Source organism: Puma concolor, chromosome B3 (genome assembly GCF_028749965.1).
Source record: "Puma concolor isolate L17-30 chromosome B3, mPumCon1.1.hap2, whole genome shotgun sequence".
Taxonomy (NCBI): domain Eukaryota; kingdom Metazoa; phylum Chordata; class Mammalia; order Carnivora; family Felidae; genus Puma; species Puma concolor.
In genome coordinates, this window is record NC_141672.1 from 22,715,409 (window position 1) to 22,739,156 (window position 23,748).

The window sequence follows — 23,748 nt, forward strand, 5'->3', positions numbered from 1 at the left end:
AAGTAGAGCCGAAAATCACTACTTTTGTTTAGTGAGATTTTCTTTGATTTGAGAGTCATGAGAGCCCTTATTTGTGGTACTGGTTTTGATACGGACTTACAATGTGGGGGTTCAGTCAGTTATTTTGCCCCGTCATAAGTGGTATTTCCATCATTTCCTTCCCTTGTATGGCTGTTGAGATTTCGTAGGACCTGAGCACCATCAAGGTAAGACAAGCACTAAAGATCAACGAGCACAACCAATTTATATTGTCTGCTTTTGGTTTTTGGTCTGTCCCCAGCCATACCATTGACCATGCCCTGCTGGACGTGCCCTTCCTTCGACTCCTTGAGGAGATGCCCTGTGACCTCTGAGAGCAGCTGGACCACACATTCTGAAGACACCAGTAGTCCTAGTTTTGATCCCTCATACACTGACCTGCAGCTTATCAATGCGGAGGAACAGATGAGTAGCAGGGCTTCTCAGACTGACTCGACTGGTAAGATGGAGCCCACAGGGCTTTGAAGATCACTTTTGGTGACCTGTTGCCACTCCTAAAATCTCTGCAGCTTTGTTTGCAGAATGAGTTCAGATGTAGTAGTCCTACAGTCAAAAAGCTAGGATAGAGTGGTTCAAAATTGCATTGGGAAAAAACACGTACACAGATTGGCTGATTAGTTGGCAGGATGTTAATATTGGGAAACCATTTGACAATATATCTTAATGTGTTATTTTCTACTATTCGGCACAAGTACTGTTCCTTGTCAATTTATTTTCTCCTTGGATGACTGAACTATACATAGTATGCACAAGGCTGAATCTTTCACCCAGCCACCCATGCATCTTTCGTTTTCAGCAAGAGGAAGGTAGATTTGAGCAGAGAAAAAGCAAATGTTATGTCAAGTGGAATGAGTCAGGACTCAGCCACTGTGTCCAGACCACAAATCATTTTGCAGTTATATTTTTTCTTTTGTGCTTGAATTGAGCTATATACATCAGTCTGTAACATCCTGTGCTCTCATTTATTAAATTTCTAAGAGGTGTAGGAAGGATGCTGCCTGGCTTAGCAGGTGAAATAAGGGCCTATTAATAAGCACTGTATCTGGGTTAGGTTTAGAATGGCATTGGATAGATGTAGTGCATTCTTGGTGTTTTGTTTATTTGGCCCAAGGGATTATTTTCCTTTGAAAGTAATAAAGTTACTAATAATTTCTCTGTGGATAAATTTGCCAGGTGTATCCAATAATTTTGTTTTTCTCAAAAACATTGTTTAGGAATTTGTCTCTGGATCATTTTTCAAATTTGGGTAACATTCGTCCTTATGCTATATGTTATTGGAGGATTCTACACATGGAGAGAGAGATTTCTTGCAGACTAAAGGGTTCAGACAGGATTTGGTTTGGTATTTGATAGTATTGCAAAGAATCCTAGTTTATCATAGTCTGTCTTCACGAGCCCCAGTTCTTTATAGCATTTTGTTTTTACACCCTCTCCGTTCTGTTTAATCTCTATGGCTGAGGATCACGGTCAGTGGCTGAACTGTGACAAGCCCATCTCCACTGTGGGGAAAGTTTCATGTTGGGAAGGCACCATCAGAAGCCAAGGCAATTAGGAAAAGAGGCTGTACTCACCCCTTCCTTCGCCTCCTCGCCCTCAACCACCAGCCTTCCCATAGAGGACACATAGAACAAACACATTGGTCAGGAGTACTCAGACTCTGGGGTTAGACTGCTCAGATCCTCATTCTTCCATGTACCAGCTGTGTGACTTTGGGCAAGATCCTTAATGTCTTTTTGATTCAGTTCCCTCACCTGGAAAATGGAGATAATAGTAGGACTTACCTTACCAAGTTGTTAATAGCTCCAAGTGAGACAGTTTATATACAGCAACTTATATGATGCTGGCCACAGAATAAGTGATCAGCAAGGATCTGGTTGTTTTCCCCTCTCTTGCCCCAGGGTTCTTACTGTTTCAGAGAGGTGGAAGAGGGCCCGTCACAGTGTGAAAGTCAGGACCTCTAGGCTCAGGTTGGTTTTTTTCAGTGGCCTCTCTGCTTAGATGAAAATTGCTTTAATTCCTACAGGTTCTAGTGATGAAAATCAGAGTTCTAGTCGGAACTGGACATTATTAATCTTTCTCCAAAGCATATAATTGTTTTCAGTATCTCCCTTTTCTGAAGCCATGCTAACAGTATTACAGTTCCCACTGAGAAAACCTCTTCTCTCATTGTTTTGATCAGGGTCCTGGCAGGTGGCAGATGGTATCCTCAAAAAGGTTTTATTTGAAGAGGGTTTAATGAAACGACTCTTACAGAGGCAGCAAGAGCTAGAATCATGGGAAGAGGGGCTGGCCAACAGGTGCTGTGGCTGTATGAAGGACAGAGCCACTGCCAGAGATTTGGTGAAGTGGGGAGTAGGGGGGAATAAATGCCCAGATCTTGTGCTCATGCTTCCCACTGGCAGTTCCCAGCTGGAAGTCAAAGGGCACAGGGCCCTGGTGAGGCAACCCACAGAGATCAGCCACCAGGGCATAGAGCTGTGGAGAAGGGTGGGAGAATGGATTTGGGGTGATGGTGCAGGTGAAGCATGTGGAGAATAGCCAACACACTTTCATCTCCACCAGGAATTCAGTGGCCTGGAGTCCAGGGTCACTCTGGAGAAGCGAAGGCAAAACTAGGGCTGTAGAATGATGAGCGATGCTCCTACATCTCTCCTTCAGCACGAGATAGTTTCTGTAGTTACAGGAGGCTAGAGGTGTGGCCTTTTGGCAACCATCCTTTTTTACAGAAGCAATCATAATCATAGCCAGCACACAGCATGTGCTGTGTGCCAGTACATGATGTGTATCATCTCTGGCCTTTACAACAGTCCTGCGAGGGAGGAATCTTTCTCCCCATTTCCTGGTTGACCCTGAGTCTGGGAGGTTAAGATGCTTGTCTGAGACAGTACTACTAAGAAATGGATGTGCCTGGATTTCAACCAAAGTTCCAAAGCCTTTCCCCATGGTTCTCAAACCTAGTGGTGCCCCAGAGTCATCATGTTTATCATTTTGCTAAGTTACCCTCCAGACCTTCTATACGGATAGGGTAGAGGATGCGTATGAATATATAACATATTTTACCGTGGGTTTATGTTTAACGTAAATAGAATCAAAAGGTTTTTAAATAAGGTGTATAGTAGGTGGAGTCTGAGGAAACAGTTCATGTTCCCTTAACAGATATGAGTGCTGATAGATAACTGCTATGTGCCCACAGTATGGTGTTATGTAAACACGTTTCTGGACACTCCACTTTGAAAAGAAATCTCCTCATTCTTTAGTAATCAGCCAAGGGTCCAGGTTGGCCCAGAGGAATGCCTCCATCTGTGTAGGGTAGAGCCACCTCCCTTCCCTCTTCACCCACCTATTCTTCTAGGCCCAAAAGTGGCAAGCAGTGTCCCTTTGGGCCCTGGAAAAATGAAAGGCAGGGTGGTGAGCGGCCTAGGCTGTGTGGACCGCCTCTGGATACAGCCCCAGATATAAGACCTCCATGAGCCTCTGAACATCCTGACTTGTGTAGTCATGTTAGAGTTCTGGCTTTGAAAAGCCTTTAACTCTTCCTGGATAATTAAATACAAGGTTTAGGAGAGTGACCAAATATTTCTAACCCTGTGACATTTATCTTTCTACTTCAGTTGTAGAGAAGTTATAAATGCTTTCATTTGAGCTATTGAGAGCTTCCAAGAGATCTGTGCTGATTATTATTCTGTGCTGACTACCTGCCCACTGCCTGGCACCAGGGCTGTGTCAGTGGGCAACTCTTGGAAGGCTCTACTTGGAGGCTGGATCGTTCGGTCAGGATAAACAAAATCATCGTGAGGCCATGGAGCAGATCCTCATCTGTCCATATTTCTGGGCACAGCCCTCTCCCCAGAGCTGTCGATCCTCATCTGGGAAGTGGGGCAGAGGGTCCGTGTCCAGGCTGGGCAACAGGGTGTGTGTGAAGGTGCTTCGTACGGTGCAAAGTGCAGTAGGAATTCACAAAATAAAATCCTGATTCCATAGCTCTGTGCCTCATTTCCCTCTGATATGGGAAATAAGGATAATTTCTGCCTACTCCTTTACTGCCCTAAAGAGGATGGTAAACTGTGTACGTGATGGGATGAGACCTGAGGAGGGTTTTGCAGTCCTCCGAAGTGAGCCATGGGTGCATGCAGACAGGTGCTGTGGGAAGTTCAGTGTGGTTAGTTTCTGTACCGAGGCCTTGAGGGTCCTTGGGAGGAACTGCCTTGGGGAGACTTGAGGTATTTATCTGCGTCCCCTGCCCCATGCCTTTTAGCACTGCAGAGGGAGGTAGAGGGTGAAGAATTGCAGCCTCCATCAGGAGACCCCTCAGCCTAGCTGGCCCGGGCTTTCCCTGGCAGCATGCTGTGTGAGTGTGAAACTCTGTGATTCATCTTATGTGTGCAGGGGGTTATGGGGGCCCGGGTCCAGCCTGTGTCCCTTGGCCCCACTGCTCCATGCTGGGCTGCAGCAAGCCGCAGACTCCTCCCTGTCTTCTGTGGCAGGACTTCTGCAGGGGTCCGGCAGCCCTGCAGGGCAATCCTGATTCCCAGCATAATTGTGGAGGGAGAGACTCTGTGATCAGCCTACACTTCTCATTTTCTCACCAAGGGGGTAATTAGGAGGAGGAAGGCAAACAAATCCCCTCACCTTGGTTACATCACAGGGTATGCTGATATTTGTTCGGGGATGCAGCTCTCCAGAGCAAATGACTGGAGAGCTGAGAACAGGCAAGAGCTTTATTAACACTTGTTTCCTCTCTCACCCCCTACTTCCCGAGGGGGCCCCCTTTTCCTAGATAACAGGCACGCCCTGTCATCTTCGCCAGTCAGCAGAGCTCTGTAATGCCACTAATTTTACATGGGATGATAAACAGGAAGAGTGTCGAGGGAATAAAAATAAGCCTTCTGCCTTGGAAGTCCATTGCAACCAGGAAAGAGAAAACACAGAAATGTTTGCAGTAGCACAAGCTGTTGTTTAGGTGGTGGGCTTCCATTCTGATTTTCTTTTACCTATCAGATAAGTGCAGAGTTTAAGTGTAGGATTAGAATGCTCAGGCATATATGCCAACTGAGGAATGTCAAGACTGGATAGAGCACACAGCAGGTGTTTAATGATTGTCAGTTGAGTGGGTCCTTGAATGAACGGAGATTGCAGGTGGGGAGGGTCATCTGCCTCCCAGACATCCGTGTCCCATTTGGGTTTAGGAGTCCAGCATTTCCCTCAAGTGTGTTCCATGCAGCAGTTCAAGAAAAGCCAAGATGCCGGGGGCCAGTATGTTAGATCATGCTGTGCCCTCTTTGTTGGAGAGTCCTAGCAAGTATTAGGTTATGAAAGACTTTGAGAAGTTCTGCAAGTGTATGTATGTGTGTATATAGGTATACTTTATATATATATTTTTGTATACATACATATACACATGTATTTATGTACATATAAAAATACATTTAGCCTTCCATTAGCCCATACTGACTACCTGGTCAGTAAAACCCGTACATAATATAAATTGGCAAATTTGACTTGGAAGTTCATGCCATTGCTAAAGTGTTGGGAAACCAGAGAAACCAGAAAAAAATATTTTGATGAATTTCCCTGGATCTGCAAAGTTAGCCCTGCTGTGTCTCATGCTCTGCTACACCTCTTGGCCATTTTTTTTGTTTTTTCAATTCTAGATTCAACAGACCCAGGACTACATTTTGCCAGACTTTGTGTTAAACCCTCATGGGTTTTAAAACAAATGTAGACCATATGTTCTTGATTCATTGCATTTAACTGATCGCAGTGGAATTCTGCCAGAGCAGTAGAATATCTCCAGGGATTCTTGACTCTTTGTCTCAGAAATAAGTGTTTATGCTGGGTAGAAAGCTATGGACTTAAGATCTCAATTTTTGTGACAAGAACTTTTTAGATGCTCAGAATGTTTCTCTGGTTGTTGTTAGTTAAGGATGGTGGGAGAGAATCATCAGGGGTGCGTGACTCCTTACAAGATGTGATATGTTTCTCTGTTGTCGGTTTTGTCCTACTCCTGCTGCAGCTGGTAGAGCAGTAGACCGGAATTGGGGGGAGTCCAGATTCCCGGGAAACAGTAATTATCATCATGCATGGTGGGGTAACAGGGGGATTCTTATTGTTCTCAAGACACGTTCATATTTCATGATTTTTTTTTTTTTGGCTTGAATATATTTTCCTCGAAGACAAAAATGAATTAATTTGTTTTTTAAATTATTTTGCCTAGCTACGAATTTCATCAATATTCATATTCTTCCTGAACAATAGTCTCTTCCTCAAAATTAAAGAACAGTAGAACAGTTTTTAAGAAACAAATTACATCATTTTTCTCTTTCATTAATGTATCTAAATTTGGCCACATTTCTGTTTTTAGGTTGCCCCAGGATCCTTGATACTCTTGTCCCTATTAAGTTGTGCATTTTGGATTTCAGTCAGTGCTTAAAACAAACAAACAAACAAACAGGCAAAAACACCTCTAATGACTGGTTTCTTTGAAAGTTTCTCCAGAGAGGTTCCAAAGTTTTCTCAGAAACACAAATGTTTATTGAGTAAAACTGGTATTTGCCAGTTGTTATGACTACAGAAATAGGTAAGTTATATGTAATAATCTGCAAACAGATTCTTTGCCATTAAAAGGATTTTCATACATAATTTTAAAAATAGTTTCTATTTATGGAATATGGATTATGTGCCAGGAATGTGCTAAACACACACACACACACACACACACACACACACACACACACACACACACACAATCTCTAATTTTCACAATCTTAAAAATAGATATTGATCCCTCATTTTATGGATGCAGAAACAATTGCTAAAGAGATTAAATGGTTTGGCTGAACTAATACAACTCAAAAAGGTAGTGCTGGAATTCAACCCAACTCTGTCTTGTGGGCTCAACTGCCTGGTGCCATGAGAGGCCAGTGTTTATGAACGCAGTGGGTTGTGGGAAGCGGTTATAGAGACCCTTTTGAACAGCTGTTGCTGCCTCCTATGCGTTCCCCAGGAGGTAAGTGCAAATGTCCCTTATGAGCTCATCTTATTGGACAACAATGACTTGTTTGGGGGTCCCACTCAACTGAGGCCCTCTTGGAAGCAGGAACCACGCCACGTTCCTCATTTTACATTTTCAGCATGCTGCCTGGCACATTGAAATTATACGGCGGATCTTTGTGGAAGAAATCAACTACTCTCATATGGGTCTGTGAGACCCTTCTCCCCAGACCTGCTCTCCATTTACCTATGCCTAAGTGTGTTCGCCAATTGAACTGTAGCTTCATGATGGGAAGGAATTAAGAGGACGCGTAGGAGCAGCTCGTGTGGAAGGACGCCTCTTTCCCCTGTCTTCAAAAAATGTTGGGCAGCTCTCCGGCGGTCTCCATTCATTTTTTTTTTTCCTGTTCTGTTTTGGGGGATTGCTGTAACCTTTTAAATGTTTTTTTAAAAATTAATGTACATGGTTGTGTGTGGGTATGGTGGGGGGTACTCTCTAAGTTGGGTGTCTCAGAATCTCACCTGTCTTATACTTTGTGCAGTCTCTTCCCTATTTAGTCACCACAGTGCAAAGATGGCGAGTTGGGGAAGGCTTTTCTGTGCTAGTGAAATAGGTTATTGTGGCTATTAAACCAAATGTGTGGAGCAAAATCTGAGAAAGAGTGGCAGAGTTTAAGATGCTGTGTTCCAAACAGAGAATCTAAACTAGATATTGTGGGACCACTTAACTTAAAAACTGTGGCCTCCTGGGGCACCTGGGTGGCTCAGTCAGTTGGGGGTCCAACTTGGGCTCAGATCATGATCTTGTGGTCTGTGAGTTTCCAGCCCTGCGTTGGAATCTATACTGACAGCTCAGAGCTTGGAGCCTGCTTCAGATTCTGTGTCTCCCTCTCTCTCTGTTCCTCCGCTGCTTGTACTCTGTGTCTGTCTTTCAAAAATAAATAGACATTTAAAAAAATTAAAAAAACAAACGTGGTCTCCAATCAAATTCTACAAGTCATTTGTAGAATTGCTAATGCGTCAATCCTAAAGAGGAAGTGACAGCTGAAATGCCTTTTATTGATTATCTTCTGTGGTGTTCTTTTCAGTCTTATGATTTTCCTTTTATAGATGAGGACACAAATGCCCAGAGCCACACATTAGTTAAGTGACAAAATTGAGATTGACACCGAGGCTTGTCAACACTCTGCAGCTGTATCCCTCTTGTGGCTAAGCTCACTGGAAGGACCACTTCTCTGTACCCAGTCCCAGAAGGCAGAGTTTAAGATGTTCTGTTCTTTCAGTTATAAATAGGTGATCAATACTGGGTATTTGTGACCACTTAGAATCCAGAGGGGCCATGAATTTGGAGGATAGGTATTTATTGTCTCTCACCTATAGGGAAGTTAGTACAATGAGCATTTCCCTCAATTATGGATGCAGGCAACAAACCCCAGTGGTACTAGAAGTACCTCCCACTTAATCATCAACAGAAATCACAGGTGTTTCCATATCACATTATCATTGTGACAGATATCTCAAAGGATCACTCATCTCATTGCTCCTTGGGAATCATGGTAGTTATTGGTTATATTACTGGTAGTGCTAACATACTGCAGTAATCTGGGTGGCGTATATGGTGGTCTGGTCTAGGGGACTGGATTAGATTAGAGGAAACTGAACAGATTCAAAAGACATTTAGTATTTAGAATGGATCGAACCCCAATCATACTGTTTCTCTCATTATGCTTCAAAATGTTCCATTTCTTTTTTTTAATGTTTATTTATATTTATTTATTTATTTATTTTGAGAGAGAGGACAGAGAAAGAGGGAGACACAGAATCTGAAGCAGGCTCCACCCTTTGAGCTGTCAGCACAGAGTCTGACATGGGGCTCGAACCCACGAACCATGAGATCATGACCTGAGCTGAAGTCAGACAATTAACCAACTGAGCCACCCAGGTGCCCCAAAATGTTCCATTTCTATTCCTCTACTTACTCCTGCTTTTTACCCTGAGTAACTCCTTTTTTTCCCCCCATATGACAAAGTCTTACTGATTGTTTAAGACAAAATTCAAAAGAAGTTTTCTCATGCAGAATCCTTACTTTGTGCCGTGTATGTTCCTAAAGATGGGGCATTCCTGAGTGAGCTACCCTGAGAAAGTTCTCTCCCCAGCTTTACTCTAGGCCATAGTACCTGTTCCAGCTCTTCTATTTTTGGCAGGAGAGGTCTTTGAGTGGTTCATTCATTTCCCGACGATACTCAGGTCCTTGAGGGCAGCAACACCGATATTTTCCTACATGGATTGTTCCAACAGTCTGGTCTCCAGTACAGTGTCTGGAACTAATGAGGTGTCCAGTGGATGTTTTTAGTCACATCTCTTGTTGCCAGATTGCATCAATGTTATATCCTTGCCTCCCACCTCAGAAAAAAGAAAAATTTGCTTCCAGGTACCTTGGTCGCAAGCATACTCATCTAGAAAGAGAATTTGGAAAAATAGAAATGAGTTTATCTGGTCATAATTTTTAATTATTTTATGGAATATTTTAAATGTATGTCATCAGATTCACCCATTTAAGATGTTATATTCCACTTTAAGTAGCTCCCCGGGTGAGTGGTATAATATCACTGGTGTAAATGAGATTGGGGCTTGCTCACTGAGGCTCTTGTGCAAAGCACTCAGTACCCAGCAAAGTCAGGCTCCAAAAAGAATCATGAGCTGTGCTTTTTTCAGGTAATAAAATGTTAACTCAAACTCAACAAAATATCAGTGGACGTAAAAAGCTCAAACCACAGTGCTAGTATGCCATGCCCTCTCAAGTGTTGTCATTAGCCCAGAAGCTTCTGGAAATAGACGGCTTCGTATTTTGTCTGGGATCATAATGATTGGTTTGGATCCTTTAACTATCATAGACCTTTAAAGTTAGAGGAAATTTAAGAGATCACTTAGTAGAATTTCTTCATTTTATGGGGGGGGGAAAGCCAAGGACTAAGTATTAGCAGCAGAGTCAGGCCTTATAATTCCTTGTCTCTTACCCACCCTTTGAATCATTTAAAACCCTAAGAGATTTTTGGCCAGGCACAACTGGCTATTCTTCATTTCAGTCCTCTCTAAACGTTTTATCTTCTTTTTTCCCCCCTGAAATAAGCAATGGATCCTCTTTCTTGAGGGTTCAGTTCACTCATGAACAAGTTAAAAGCCCCTCAGATCCAAAGAATCATGTTGGGTTTTTTTTGTTTTTTTTTTCTTAATAATTTTGGCACCTTGATGGGACATGGCCATGGAAAGTCTCTTGACCCCCAAGCTAATGTATTTTAGGTCACACATTTCTTTTCCTGGTGCTGAAGTCTAGGTGGGACAAGGTCTAGGTCTTTGTAATTCTCTTTGGGGGCTCTTTTGCAGTGAGTGGCAGGCCATCTTATTGAAGATGTGCTAAAGTGCTTTTTTCCTAACAGATCTGTTCTCACCTTACCTGACTTTACCACAGTGGCATCTCTTCCTTCCATTTGCAAAGTCCTCAGCTTAGAAAGGCTCTTTATTGGGGCGCCTGGGTGGCGCAGTCGGTTAAGCGTCTGACTTCAACCAGGTCACGATCTCGCGGTCCGTGAGTTCGAGCCCCGCGTCAGGCTCTGGGCTGATGGCTCGGAGCCTGGAGCCTGTTTCCGATTCTGTGTCTCCCTCTCTCTGCCCCTCCCCCGTTCATGCTCTGTCTCTCTCTGTCCCAAAAATAAATAAACGTTGAAAAAAAAAAATTTAAAAAAAAAAAAAAAAAAAAAAAAGAAAGGCTCTTTATTAATGTTTTATTAACATAGGCTTTCTTCAGAAATGGGAGTTAACTTTTCATGCTTCTTTCAAGGGAGAGAATGAATTCTCAGCTTAAGTGAGGAAATAGATTATGGATCAAGTGAGGAAATGGATTATGCTATTTCCTCTAAAAGGGCAGCTGTCTTTGGCAGGAGTCACATCTGCCATGAGCGTCAAGAACAAATTCATGTCACCATCTTACAGTTCATCTAGAAACAGAGAGAAGTGCTAGACACAGGGTTATAAATGTCAACAACATGTTAGCCCTTCAAAGTGGAAGCACCAAGGGTGTTCATCAGCTCTTTTACTGTGAAATGGACAACTTATGTGGAGTGCTAATTGTATTTGTTTACTAGGGCAGCCATAGGCTGAATGGCTTAAACCACAGAAATTTATTTCCTCATAATTCTGAAGGCCATAAGTCTGAGATCAAGACATTAGTAGAGTTGGTTTCTTCTGAAGTCTCTGCCCTATGTCTTCAAATGGTATTGTCTCTAGGTGTGTCTGTGTCCTGATCTCTTCTTCTTACAAGGATGGTCATACTGGATTAGGGCCCACCCTTGAGACCTCACTTTAATTTAACAATCTCTTTAAAGACCCTATCTCCAAATACAACCACATGCTGAGATACTAGGGGGTTAACATTTCAACGTATGAATTTGGGGACACACAGTTCAGCCCATAACATGATGGAAACACAACTTAAAAGTCTTCTCCCTTCCCTGCCCAAGATATGCAGATTGACACTATACACTCGTCATCTATAGTCTTTCTGGAACCATCATTAGCAGTGTGACTTGCTGTAGAAACTGGAATCTGCATCTGATGCTCCACTTAGAGCCTACTTCTCACAGCTATACTAAGGGGAAAGGAATTGCTTATGCTTAATAAATCCCTCGCTCAGCCTTTTCACCTGCTTATCTACAGAATGGCTTGGTGGGTCCTGCTAGACTCGTTGGCTTACATGCTAGTTCAAAAGTAAATATGTTCGTTCATAAAAGAAGAAATGCAAAGAAGTGATATAAAGAGCTGATTAATCCCTATTCAGTTGTACAGATTAAACAAGAATATCTGTTAGCTTGGTAAAGTGTAAATGATTGAAAGCATTCTTGTGTTGGGAGTGGAGAATTGTGACTTTGCATGCCTGGAGTGTGGAAAGACCTTTCTAACCCTTAGTATTAATTTAAATGTCACACTCTGTAACTATTATTTTGTCCCTAGAAAATAACTAGACATGTACCTGAGTATGCCATGCAGCACTGTTTATATTAGTAAAAGCAAACAAAACCCAAATATCCAACCAAGTAATCAAGTAAAATGGAATGCTATGCAGTCAGGGAAAGTGATCCAATTATATTGTTAATTGAAAAAGAGAGGTTAAAGGGGTGCCTGGGTGGCGCGACTCTTGGTTTTGGCTCAGGTAGTGATCTCATGGTTTGTGAGTTCAAGCCCTACATCGGACTCTGTGCTGACAACTTGGAGCCTGCTTGGGATTCTCTGTCTCCCTTTCTCTCTGCCCCTCCCCGCTTCTCTCTCTCAAAATAAATAAACATTAAAAAAAAAAAAAGAAAAAGGTTAGAGGATAGAATGTATAATCATTTTGCTATATTGGCCTATATATACTTTTGCTGTATTCGTCTGTGTGTGCGTGTGTGTGTGTGTGTGTGTGTGTGTGTGTGTGTGTGTGTGTGTGTGTATCTAAGTATATAGAAAAAAGTTTGGCAAGATATATCCCAAACTGATAATATTGATTATCTCAGGGACTTTCCTTACTGTATTTCTGCAAATCTGAATTATGTATAATATTCCTAGATCACTCTAAAAATCAGAAAAAATAAAAAATGAAAAATGAATTTAGAAAATTAAATATGTTACAGAAGCTATTTTGAAAGTTTTTATATGATAGATGTGTCTGTTTGGGGCAGGCTTATTTGTTGGGGGAAAGTATTGAGTGCTGGCCTCTTTGCTTTAGAAAGGGGTGGCTAGTATTTCAGATACTGCAGTCATGTACTTGTCTTTAAGTTTTCACTGATGTAATGCTAGTTGTTTATTCTTGACAGGAGGTAGTTACAGTGTAATGGAAAGCTGTCGTTCTCTGGGTTTGATAGACGAAACACCATCTCCGCTACTCTCCTGCTCTGTGATATTCAGCAAATTATTTTCTTTTTAAATTTTTTTATTTATTATTTTTGAGAGAGAGAGAGAGAGAGAGAGAGACACTGAGAGCAAGCAGGGAAGGGGCAGAGAGAGAGGGAGACATGGAATCGGAAGCAGGCTCCAGGTTCTGAGCACTCAGGACAGAGCCCGACGCGGGGCTTGAACTCACAGACCGAGAGATTATGACCTGAGCTATAGTCGGCCACCCAACCAACTGAGCCACCCAGGTGCCCCGTCAGCAAATTATTTAATCACACTGACTTTTAGTGTCTCAGCTGCGGAATGGAAATAATAATGGCAATACTGACCTTGCAAGCTTGTTCTGAGGGTTAAATGAAACCAGGTCCATAAAGTTCCTGGAATATGGTAAGGAGTTGCCGTTATGACGATGACAATATAATGTAGTTTTTAGAATTCCTCCTATTTAAGAGCTAGCATCCAGTCGGTGGTAAGAAAATTTCTTAAAGTTGTAGAAAAACAGCTAAATCAAGCCCCAAATATGTTCTATTTTATGTCTGGCTAGTTTTTATAAACCACCTTTACAGAAAGGCAGTTTCTTTTATTCTCTCAGATCTCATTGGCTGAAGGGTGGGCTCACTCAACATGCCTGTGAAACTACTCGTGTCTGCCTTTTTTCTGCAGAAGTGAGATCCGGAGGAAAAGCTTTCCTGAGAAGCGGTGGGAGGGAGGACAGCGTGGGGGGGGGGGGCAGGGGGGGGTTTCGGGAGCAGCTGCCGGGTTTACTTGCATGCCCCGCCTGCTCACCCTCCCCCCCTCCGCCCCACCACCCCCGACTTCAGGATTGGCTTGTTTTGTACAAATTGGTTGCCTCAAGCAACACGTTATTAGTTTGAGCCAGAATGTATCCCGGGAGACTTACTGTTTTCCCTTTGCCAAGTAATTGTCCTTTTCCTGCAGAGGATGCTGGGATTGTGGGGGCATTTTCCACTTTGGCATATTTCAGTCCAGTTCCCCCCTTTTCACTGAGTGTTTGCTATTTGCAAGGCACTTTGCCATTTCACTGTGTTTAGAGATCAACCAGTTGTGAGCTGTTAATGTTTATTTTCAAACTCCTGAATATTTTCCCCCTCCTTCCTTAAACATCCCAGTACTGGTGTCTAAGGAAAGAAGATGCTATTCCTGGTGAAAATATTCACCATCCTTCTCTCTGATGTAGCACCCCCCCCCCCCACACACACACACATATACACTCCTGCAGAATGATATTCTATTCCTGCCCCATTGACATCAGGCTTGGCCGGTGAAATGCAGGTGGACGTGATACTTCAGGCACAGAGTTCCATGTGCTTCCAACACCACTCCTTTTCCCTTTGTCAGAGCCCCCACATGTCACCCTCAGGCAGACCCTGGCTTGGACCCTGTTTTGGTGTTCCTCTGGCTTCACTGGTCCTCACTTCCCATCTTCCAGAGCACAGTCCCTGTACCCAGGACTCCAGGACCCTCTTCCTACACAGCCACGGGCCTGCTCCCTGGCTTCGTCCTGGACTTGTGCACCCAGGCACAGCCCACACTGCTGGTGTGTGCAGCCCCAGGCCGACGGGCTGAGAATGGAGCTTGAGTGTGGGGCCAGGGGGAGCCTCCCCAGTGCAGGCTGGGGTGGGCTGGGCTGGAGGAGAAGGAAGGGGGCAAGCCTCAGGCGGGGCCACTTCCTCCTACACAGTGATGTTTCTGTGTGGAGCCCCAAGGGGTCTAACAAGCTGCCATTCCATCTTGGCCTTCTGGTTTGTTATGAACACATACTCATCAAGGAGGATAGGATATACTTCATTTAACAGGTTTTAGCTTGGTCTGTACTTTTAAATCCTGAGACCTATGTTAGCCAGCATCTGAATCCTTAGGGCAGTGCCCACCAATGCTTGGGGGTGAGTCTGATGGTCTAGACAGGGGCCACTCTTCCGGCCTGGGCCTTGGAATGATGTGCAACAGAGCCGTGGCAGATTCTTGACAGATGTGAGATGTAAATCTTGTAATAAGCCATTGAGATTCTGGGCTTATCTGTTAACTGTGGCATCGTTTAGGTTAAGGTCACTAATTCCAAAATGAAGAGGTGACATTCGTTGAAGTTGTCCTACTTTACCCACTTCAAATATGATATCGGCACAACTTTTTGTTGTAATGTGCATGGTAGCACTTCCCAGGAGAGTCTGAAACAAATCCCAGGAGTTGACTGGAGTTCTTGAGTGGGCATGTACAGGCCCCATACTGCTGTGATCCCTCTGTTGCTGCTGGTGAATTGTTAGCATTCAGTGACATTTCAGGTCCTTTTTCCAGTAGTGATGGTTTCAGTTATCGATACATCTGTCTTTTGTCACTTCCCTTGTGACCTTCCAGAAATCAAATTCAGGTTCAGATTTTGGGGGGAAACTCATAAAATGAGAAAATACAAATGAAGCCCCTAATATGAAGAATAGTGGGTAGTGGGAGTGCCTGGGCAGCTCAGTCGATTAAGCATCTGCCTCTTGGTTTCAGCGCAGGTCATGATCTCGCAGTTTCATGGGTTCAAGCTCCATGTCAGGCTCTGTTCTGACAATAGGGCCTGCTTAGGATTCTCTCTCTTCCTCTCTCTTCCCCCCCCCCCCAACTGGCGCTGTCTCTGTCTCTCTCAAAATAAACAAACACTTGAAAAAAATTTTTTAACAACAACAACAAAAAGAATAGTGGATAGTATTTTTATTTTTTTTAAATGTATCCATTATCTATGAATTTACATTTGAATATATCTACCCATGTGTCTCCCGTCTTGTACCAAAAAGAATGGTCCCCATGAATGGTCTTCAGATTCTATCTTCTCATATCATATCAAGTATGAGGCACTTACTAGAGCTAAGGGTGAGGTCTTTCTGGCTTGGAACAAAGAAAAGTCACCTGGACCTCACTGGAAGTAAAACCATAAACTAGGCCTCAGGAAATCAAATAGAGATATTCATAATAGCAGTTACGGTAATTATATTGTAGGTGAAAGGTACGCTTATTTTCAAAAAGCTTTCACATACATAATTTTATTTATTATTTATTGTAGCCTGTGAGATAAGCAGAAAAACCTCCCTTTTCACAGAGGAGGAAACTAAGGCCTATTAAGTTTCAATGGTTTGCTCTCTGTTCTGCTACCAATATTAATGTTGGTATTAGGAATATTAATACACTGATTAATTTATTAATATGTACTATATAACACATTATACTAATGATACACTTTACATTATACTTTATAGGTTTAATAGACTGTATATTATATTGCTAACTATTAATTATTATTATTTATATAATGTCCTTGTCTAGGAGACTAACCACTCTAACAAGTCCAAGATTTCAGTGTTTCTATATGGTTCCAAGTTTATTTCTCATTCATACCACTGTGAATGCAGGGTGGGGACAGGGTTCCATGCTCCAGAGTGCAGGGACCCAAGCTACGATGTGTCCTCAGAGTCTCCTCCAGTCAGGTAGTGGGTGGGAGGGGAAGGAGAACATCGTATTGGCAGAACTCAGGGCCTGGCCACGCCTTATAGCCAGAGAGGCTGGAAAATGTGGCCTAAGTATGTGGCCAGAAAGCAGAGAACACCAATATTTACGAACATGAGAAGTCTATGCCACAAAAGTTATAGAAATTCATACGATTACAGGGCCCCTGTTTAAGCTCTACACCATTATATTTTTCCCCAGCTTTACTGAAGTGTAATAGACATAGACTATATTATGAATATTTATAATGTACAGCATGATGTGCTTTGACACACATATACATCTGTGAAGTCATCACCATAATGAGGATAATGAGCATATCTGAGGAACACCCAATAGTTCCTCGTGTCCATTTGTAACCCTCCCTTTCTCACTGTCCCCCCACCTCCCGCCCCAAGTACCCACTCTCTGCTTATGCAGATTTGTTTGCACTTTCAAGAATTTATAGAAATGGAATTATACAGTAGCCTCTCTAATTTGGGTTCTTTCACTCAGCATAATTATTTGGAGACTCATCCATGTTGCATGTATCAGTAATTCATTGTTTTCTATTGATGAGTAGTGTTCCATTGTATTGGTGTGTTACAATCTGTTTTATTTAAAACAAACAAATGCAACTTTTCAGTGTCAAAGGACCTGTAAGTCATTCCTTTTTGACTTGTCAGAAAGAACAGCCCCGGTGTCTCACACATAACCTCACTCACAAGACAAGGAGGAGTACATTGAACAGGTGCTGTGCTTTTCTTGTTTATGAACTTCAGGTCAGGTAGATTATTAATCAAGATCTGACAACCTAATGTAGACCTAGTGTTGTGCCCTGTGGCCTTGGGAATACAAGAGAAATAAGACCACTAATCCCAGAATTTGATAGTCTGAGATCTGAACTGTCATTTGCTTGTCCCCTGGTCCTGGAGTCGCAGCCTGTTTCATCCCAGGGTGGCATGGTGCTGCCCATGTCCCTCCTGTGTTTACAAACCTTCCGTGATTTCCCCTGCCCAAACTTTGACCTCCTTACCTCAACATCCACAAGTCACACTCAGGTGTAACCTTCCATAGCCTGTTTCTCACCTATAACATGAGGCTGACAATGTGTATCAGGAAGTATTTACTAAGAAATATATTGAAATAAATAAAAATTAAGTGAAATATTACAAAGTACCTATCCCCATGCCTAGTGGATAGTACATGTTCAAAAATTACATGTCTCCTTACCTTCTGCCATTTCTTGCCCACTCCCTCTTCCCTCAATTCTGGCCTTGTCTTACCTTTCCAGTATGATTTTTAACCATTTCCCTCTATCAAATGTGCTCTCCATCCAAACCAAACTTTTTTGTTCTCCACACATACACCTTTTGCTTTCCTCCCTTTGGACTTTGCTTTGCAGTGTTCCTTTGCCACGAGTACAAATGGTGTTTCTCTATTAAGGTCCAGCCCAAGTGCCTACTCCTTTGGGAAGCCACCTTGGATTCCTTGTCATGCGCCCCAGAGATGCACAAACACCCCAAGGTAGGAGTCACTTCTCAGTAGCTCCACTGTGTCCCTACCAACTTCTTGTTTATCATATTCATCCCAGACTGAACACTTGGTGTTCTGTGCCTCTAGGCTCTTTGCCTTGCTGTTCCCTCTGTCTGCAAGGCTGTTCTTCAATAATTTCACATATCTTGCTCTCTTATTCCATTCAGGTCTCTGCTCGTTTACCACCTTCTTGGATCACCCCATCTAACACAGAGTCACCTGCACCCGATTTACTGTCTCCTTACCTGCTTGTGTTTCTCCATTGCACTTAACCCCATCTGAGGATATTTGCCTGTTTCTGATTGTCGTGCCCACATAAACTCTGTGTGTGCAGAGACTTTGTGATGTTGCTGATGTATCACCAGTGCCTGGCACATAGCGGATGCTTGATAATTATTTGCTGACCAAGTGAATATTCGCCACCCGATTATACTGTAGTCTCTATCAGATGTGCCCTGGGGGTAAGAGCAATGTCAATGTCTGATTCCTTATTAGATCACCTCAAACACATTGCCTAGAATAGTATCAGTAAACATTTCACCGAGAGACAAGTCAACAGTGAGGAGAAAACTCCCCAAGGTCCACGTGACTCAATTGCAGCTTTGGCCAAAGTTTATTGAGTACCTACCATTTGCCAGGCACCATCAGCTACTTTGACGTATGCTGTCTCAGTTGAAGCTCACAGAAGTTCTCACATCCTCACACTAATATTCTAGTTAGAATCTTGGGAAGGTTCCATGACCTCTTCTACCTCCTTTCCTGTCACTGATGGAACCCTACCACCTCTTGGCCTGAAATCTTGCTCAGCCGTGCTGTTGCTGATCATGTATTGGAGGTCAGAACCCTCTGCCCTGCTCCTTTGGCTTCCATTCATTTATTCACTCACTAATGCATACACTCACTCTACCCCAAGCCGTCTTGTAGCTGTTGAACCCTAGCTGCTGGTGAGGAAATATTCCGGCCTTCTCTGCCTGTATAGTGTGTTCCTCATAATTCCTTGTCCTGAAGGAGTCTGGCTTCCCCTGCTCTCTCAGTGGCCTTAATTTCTCAAACCTTGGGAGGACTAGTGTAATGCCCACTCCCCTAAATTACTTTCGGTGCCACTGTTGACCTGCCATCATTCCACACTTTTAGGTGAACCTCCAGTGCCCCACTTCTACCACTGTCTGCCCAGTTCATGCACATCACACTGCTGATGTTGGCCCTTGACTTATGTCCTCTTAAGTCTATCTTTCCTTTAATGATATTTCCAGTACTCTGAGGTCCTGGTGTAGTGAAATGAGCATTTGGAGGGCTTGCTCTCCAGCTTAGCAGCGATAAGACTTTGGCAAATCACCTCACCTCTCCAAGTCTCCATGTCTTCATCGGGAACACAGCGATAGTGATACCCACTCTACCTGACTACCTCACAGGATTTGTTGAGAAATAAGGTGAAGTAGGCAATGTCAAGTTACCTTATAAACCAGGAACATTATATAGATGTCAGCTATTACTGGAACTTGTCCTCTCAGCTGTTCTATGACATGCCAAGCTTCGGATCTCATTTTCAGCTGGAACTTCTTGGGTGATTTCCTGGTTTCACTTGCTTTCCAACCCTGGCTGGACCCCAAGGGCAGTTTTTTTCTTCAATACTCTACGAGTAGCCTTAGAGTCCTCAGTCAGAGAACCCTGACCTGCCACCATACCCTTGGACAGTTGTCAGTCCTGGGTGACTCCTACCAGATATTCACAGTCTCTATGCTGCTAAGCTCTGCTAAAAACCAAAGTTTTGATTTGATCCTTTTGCCTGATCAAGAACCTAGCTCCTTCAAGCACCACCCCATTGCATATTGTGTATTTGTCTCTCTCCCACATCACTAAATTCTCTCTCCCCTAAATATGCTTCATTAATTCTTACTCTTAACAAAACAGTTTTTTCAATGTTGCCTTTTCTCATGTTGACATTTAAAAAAAATTTTTTTAAACGTTTATTTAATTTTGAGACAGAGACAGAGCATGAACAGGGGAGGGGCAGAGAGAGAGGGAGACACAGAATCTGAAACAGGCTCCAGGCTCTGAGCTGTCAGCACAGAGCCCAACGCGGGGCTCGAACTCACGGACCGTGAGATCATGACCTGAGCTGAAGTCAGACGCTCAACCGACCAAGCCACCCAGGTGCCCCTCATGTTGACATTATTTTGAAAGACCTTCCTCAATTAGGTTTCAAGTTGTAGTGTAAATTTTGGCAGGACTGACTCCATAGTAAATCCAAGAATATTATTTATGAAGCTTGTGGAATGCACAGCTGTGGTTTGAAATCCTGGTCTCCCTCTAATTTAGATCTTTTCCCCCTCCCTCCATTCTGTCCTGTATCTCCCTTGTAGATGCAGGATTTTTCATGTAGCCACAGGACTGACAGTCCAGCTGTGTCCATGGAACCAAAAGAAAGAACAGGTCTTGAGAGGTGAAACAGTGGCTTTTCTTCAACCAGCACCTTCTTCTGTTTCATCTGTCTCTCCAGACCGTCCCTGAACATCTTGTTAGATGGAAACAGCAGGAATGTTACGGTGGGGAAGACATACTTGGTCAGTTTTGAGAGCATCATGATTAGGGTTTGTACTAAGATCTCTTGTTCCCTACTTTCTTCTTTTCTTTCTCTCAGTTCTTTCTTCCTATTTCCTTTCCTTTCCATTACCACAGAGAGCTGGTTCTTGGAGAGTATCTCTTGTCAGTCTTCATACAGGGAAAGGGTCACATTTTTAGTGCTGACTCTTGTAGTTAAAATTGGCAGCCAGTCTTTTGGGAAGGAAGGCATTCTTTCTTTCCAGTTTTATTTAAAAAAGTAGCTGACTTACATCACTGTATAAGTTTAAAGTGTACCATGGAATGATTTGATATACATATGTTGTGAAATGCCTACTACAATAAGTTCAGCTAATATCCATCTTCTCATATAAAAGAAGAAAATTAAAAAATTTTCTCTTTGTGATGAGAATCTTAGGATCTACTCTCTTAGTAGCTTTTCTGTATATCCTACAGTGGTGTTAACTATGCTCATCATGTTATACATTACATCCCTAGTACTTATTTTAATTTTTTTTTAATTTTAGAGATAGAGTGTGTGTGTGCACATGAGTGGAAGAGAGGGGCAGAGGGAGAGAAAGAGCGAACGTTAAGCAGGCTCCATGCTCATCACAGAGGCAGATGCAGGGCTAGATCCCACGATCCTGGGATCATGACCTGAGCTGAAATCAAGACTCGGACGTTTAACCAACTGAGCCATGCAGGCGCCCCAGTACTTATTAATTTTATAAGTGAGATGGCTTGAAGGGGCAGTACATCTTTATTCAGGAGAGCAGCCTGGCTCCCCGTGGTGGCACACCAGTTGCTGTTGGGTGTTTCCAAAACTCCTGGCGTGTTTATTCTTCACCGCTCTTCCCCTGCTCTATCTCTGCCTTCCACTTGCCAGGGCTTCCTTGCACCAGCCTCACTTGTGGAAGTAACAACAGCCCAGGTGCTTCAGATCCCTAAAGGAAGATCCCTTTTCTTCCAGATGCCCAGGAAAGGCATTTTGGAGACATTGGCAAAGAACTGGAAGCAGAAAGGGAGACAGATATGAAGAGCTTGCTTAAGGGCTAGAATTCTAGTTGTGGGCCCTCAGAAAAATAAAAGGTGGTTGTTTTCACTATTTTAGAGGTTCTAGAAACTTGGTCATGATTCTTACCTTAATTAATTCATGGCTGGATGATGAACTCAGCACATTATCAAACTCCTTTGTTTTGAAAGCTATATAATGGGTGGTGAGACTTGAATGGTCTCCTAATATTTAAGTAAATGAAGAGAAGGAAAAAAACAGGGAGGAAAAATGAGTCATCTTTCAACAAATATATTATTTCACTTCTCTTTTATAGGTACTTGTTAGATTCAGCACTTCCAACAGAGAGGACGTGGGCATTGGTTTGGCCAGTTACTAATGCTCTGGAGGCACCACGGTGACTTACGTAAGGCTGGTTTAATGGAGTCTTACCTGGCCTCTTATTATCAGGATTATCTTTAGCCTCATGGCCGTGCTTGAACCTTGACATCCATTCTGACTGGAGCTTGCTTGAGAGTAATGTGCACTGCAGGTGCCGTGTAGCATCTTTCCCACTGCAGAGACTGGCTTTAGAACAGAAACTTTGACAAGCTCAGATTGCCGTCCGCTTCCAAGACAAAGGCAGAGAGGCAGTTTCAGAACAGGTGTGCAAACCAAGACCTTTTCTTTAGATAGGAATTGGGATATCACCTGGGATCCCAAACTGATCCTCTGCTCTTTGAATGACATATTTTCTGACAAAGATGAAAAATCTATCTATAGGATCCGTCCAAACCTAGAAAATAAAAGCGTGTTGATACTAAGTAGTGCAATGCAGTGGAATTGGCAGAGCTGAGTATCACCAGGGACCTGAATCCCAAGTGCAGCTGAAGTTCTCACTCTGGTAGTCATTGCCTGAACACCTCTTGTTTTGAAGGAAGCACTTCCTAGAGAGGTAACCTGTGCTGTGTTCATATACCATTGCAGTGGATGAGGTATCACTTTACCATCTACCCACTAGTCCTTTGGAGGCTAGCTGCCTAATTTGAACACTGGCTTCCCTACTTACTAGCAGTTTGACTTTGTATAATGCACTTAACTTTTCTGAGCTTCAGTGTCTTTGTTTTTATTTATTTTTAGGAGGGGAGCGGCAGAGAGTGAGAGAGAATCTTAAGCAGGCTCCACAGCCAGCACAGAGCCTGACCTGGCTCATCTCATCACCCTGGGATCATGACCTGAGCCAAAATCAAGAATCAGACCGCTTAACCGACTGAGCCACCCAGGGGCCCCAAGCATCAGTGTCTTCATATGCAAAATTAGACCCATCTAGTAACAGTTTTAGAGGGTTCTTATGAAGGTGAATAAAAACACTATAATACACAAAGAAAAACACTTGATATAGTAGATGTGTTTAATAGATGTCATATCGTCCAATAAAATCATAATAATTTTTAGAGTCACTAATAATAATTAGAGTTATTATGATCACCATGTCTTAGACCCATAAAGGAAAAATCTGTTTTCATGTGATAACTTCTTCCCTTTGTGAAAACAGCTAGACATGCTCAGTCCCAGAAATAGCCAACTTGTCGGCTTAGTTCTTCGAAGACGACAAAGAAGTTCAAGGCCCTTGGAGATATTAATAGTAAAATATTCTAATTTCTGAATCATGACAGCTTCTTCCCGGGAAATTTCTCTCCCTGAAAGAGGGATTTAAAGAAGATTAAAAAATAACTTTAAGAAGAAAATGATTGGGTTTTCTTTGCTGGATTCAAAGATAGTATTTGCTTATGGTACTTATTTATTCATTCAGTTGGTCAGTCCATCAGTCTGCCATTTGTATGCTAGAATCGTGGACATTTTAGAGTGTGAATGTGGCTTTTTTTCAGAATCATGCCTAACTTGCAAAGAAAGCTGGGTATTCTCATTTGCTGGTACATGGCATCAGGCAGCTAAGCCTGTAGCTTCAAGACCAAGGAGGTCCTGGCCTAAAAAGTGCCATCTGTATTAGTGGCACAGTGAAAGCCATGACCTCCACCAACTTTCCCTCCCTCCCCAGTGGTGACATTGAGGGACTTCCTAAGGAGTTTAATTTTAGGGCTGGGAGAAATCCAGTCACCTCTCAGGTCTTATAACCTCATATACATGTTTATGACCCATTTTATTGCTGACTCTGGTTTCAAAGGTGGATCTGCTATGTTGTTTGAGAATAAAAATCAGTCCCTTTC

At 42.9% G+C, this 23,748-nt stretch overlaps 2 protein-coding genes and 1 long non-coding RNA gene across 7 annotated transcripts in view; 1 reads left to right on the forward strand and 2 right to left on the reverse strand.

Annotated features, from left to right (window-relative positions):
• STON2 (stonin 2) overlaps window positions 1-23,748 on the forward strand; it is a 153,798-nt gene that overhangs the window by 60,531 nt on the left and 69,519 nt on the right. For 3 of the 5 annotated variants that reach the window (XM_086709088.1, XM_086709089.1, XM_086709090.1), the window contains 2 exons: window positions 281-478; window positions 17,878-17,958. In XM_086709088.1, the coding sequence (XP_086565214.1) occupies window positions 281-478; window positions 17,878-17,958 (279 nt within the window). The remainder of the gene's footprint in view (window positions 1-280; window positions 479-17,877; window positions 17,959-23,748) is intronic. The other 2 variants (XM_086709091.1, XM_086709092.1) reach the window with 1 other exon arrangement.
• On the reverse strand, window positions 8,818-22,311 carry LOC147579797 (uncharacterized). The gene is made up of 3 exons (XR_015252124.1): window positions 21,974-22,311; window positions 21,671-21,765; window positions 8,818-9,485 (listed from the first exon to the last, which is right to left on the reverse strand). It is a non-coding gene; the product is annotated as an uncharacterized LOC147579797 (long non-coding RNA).
• LOC147579798 (uncharacterized) overlaps window positions 22,961-23,748 on the reverse strand; it is a 93,625-nt gene continuing 92,837 nt past the window's right edge. The window contains exon 3 of the mRNA XM_086709093.1: window positions 22,961-23,220. Coding sequence (XP_086565219.1) covers window positions 23,006-23,220 — 215 coding nt within the window. The 3' untranslated portion in view covers window positions 22,961-23,005. The remainder of the gene's footprint in view (window positions 23,221-23,748) is intronic.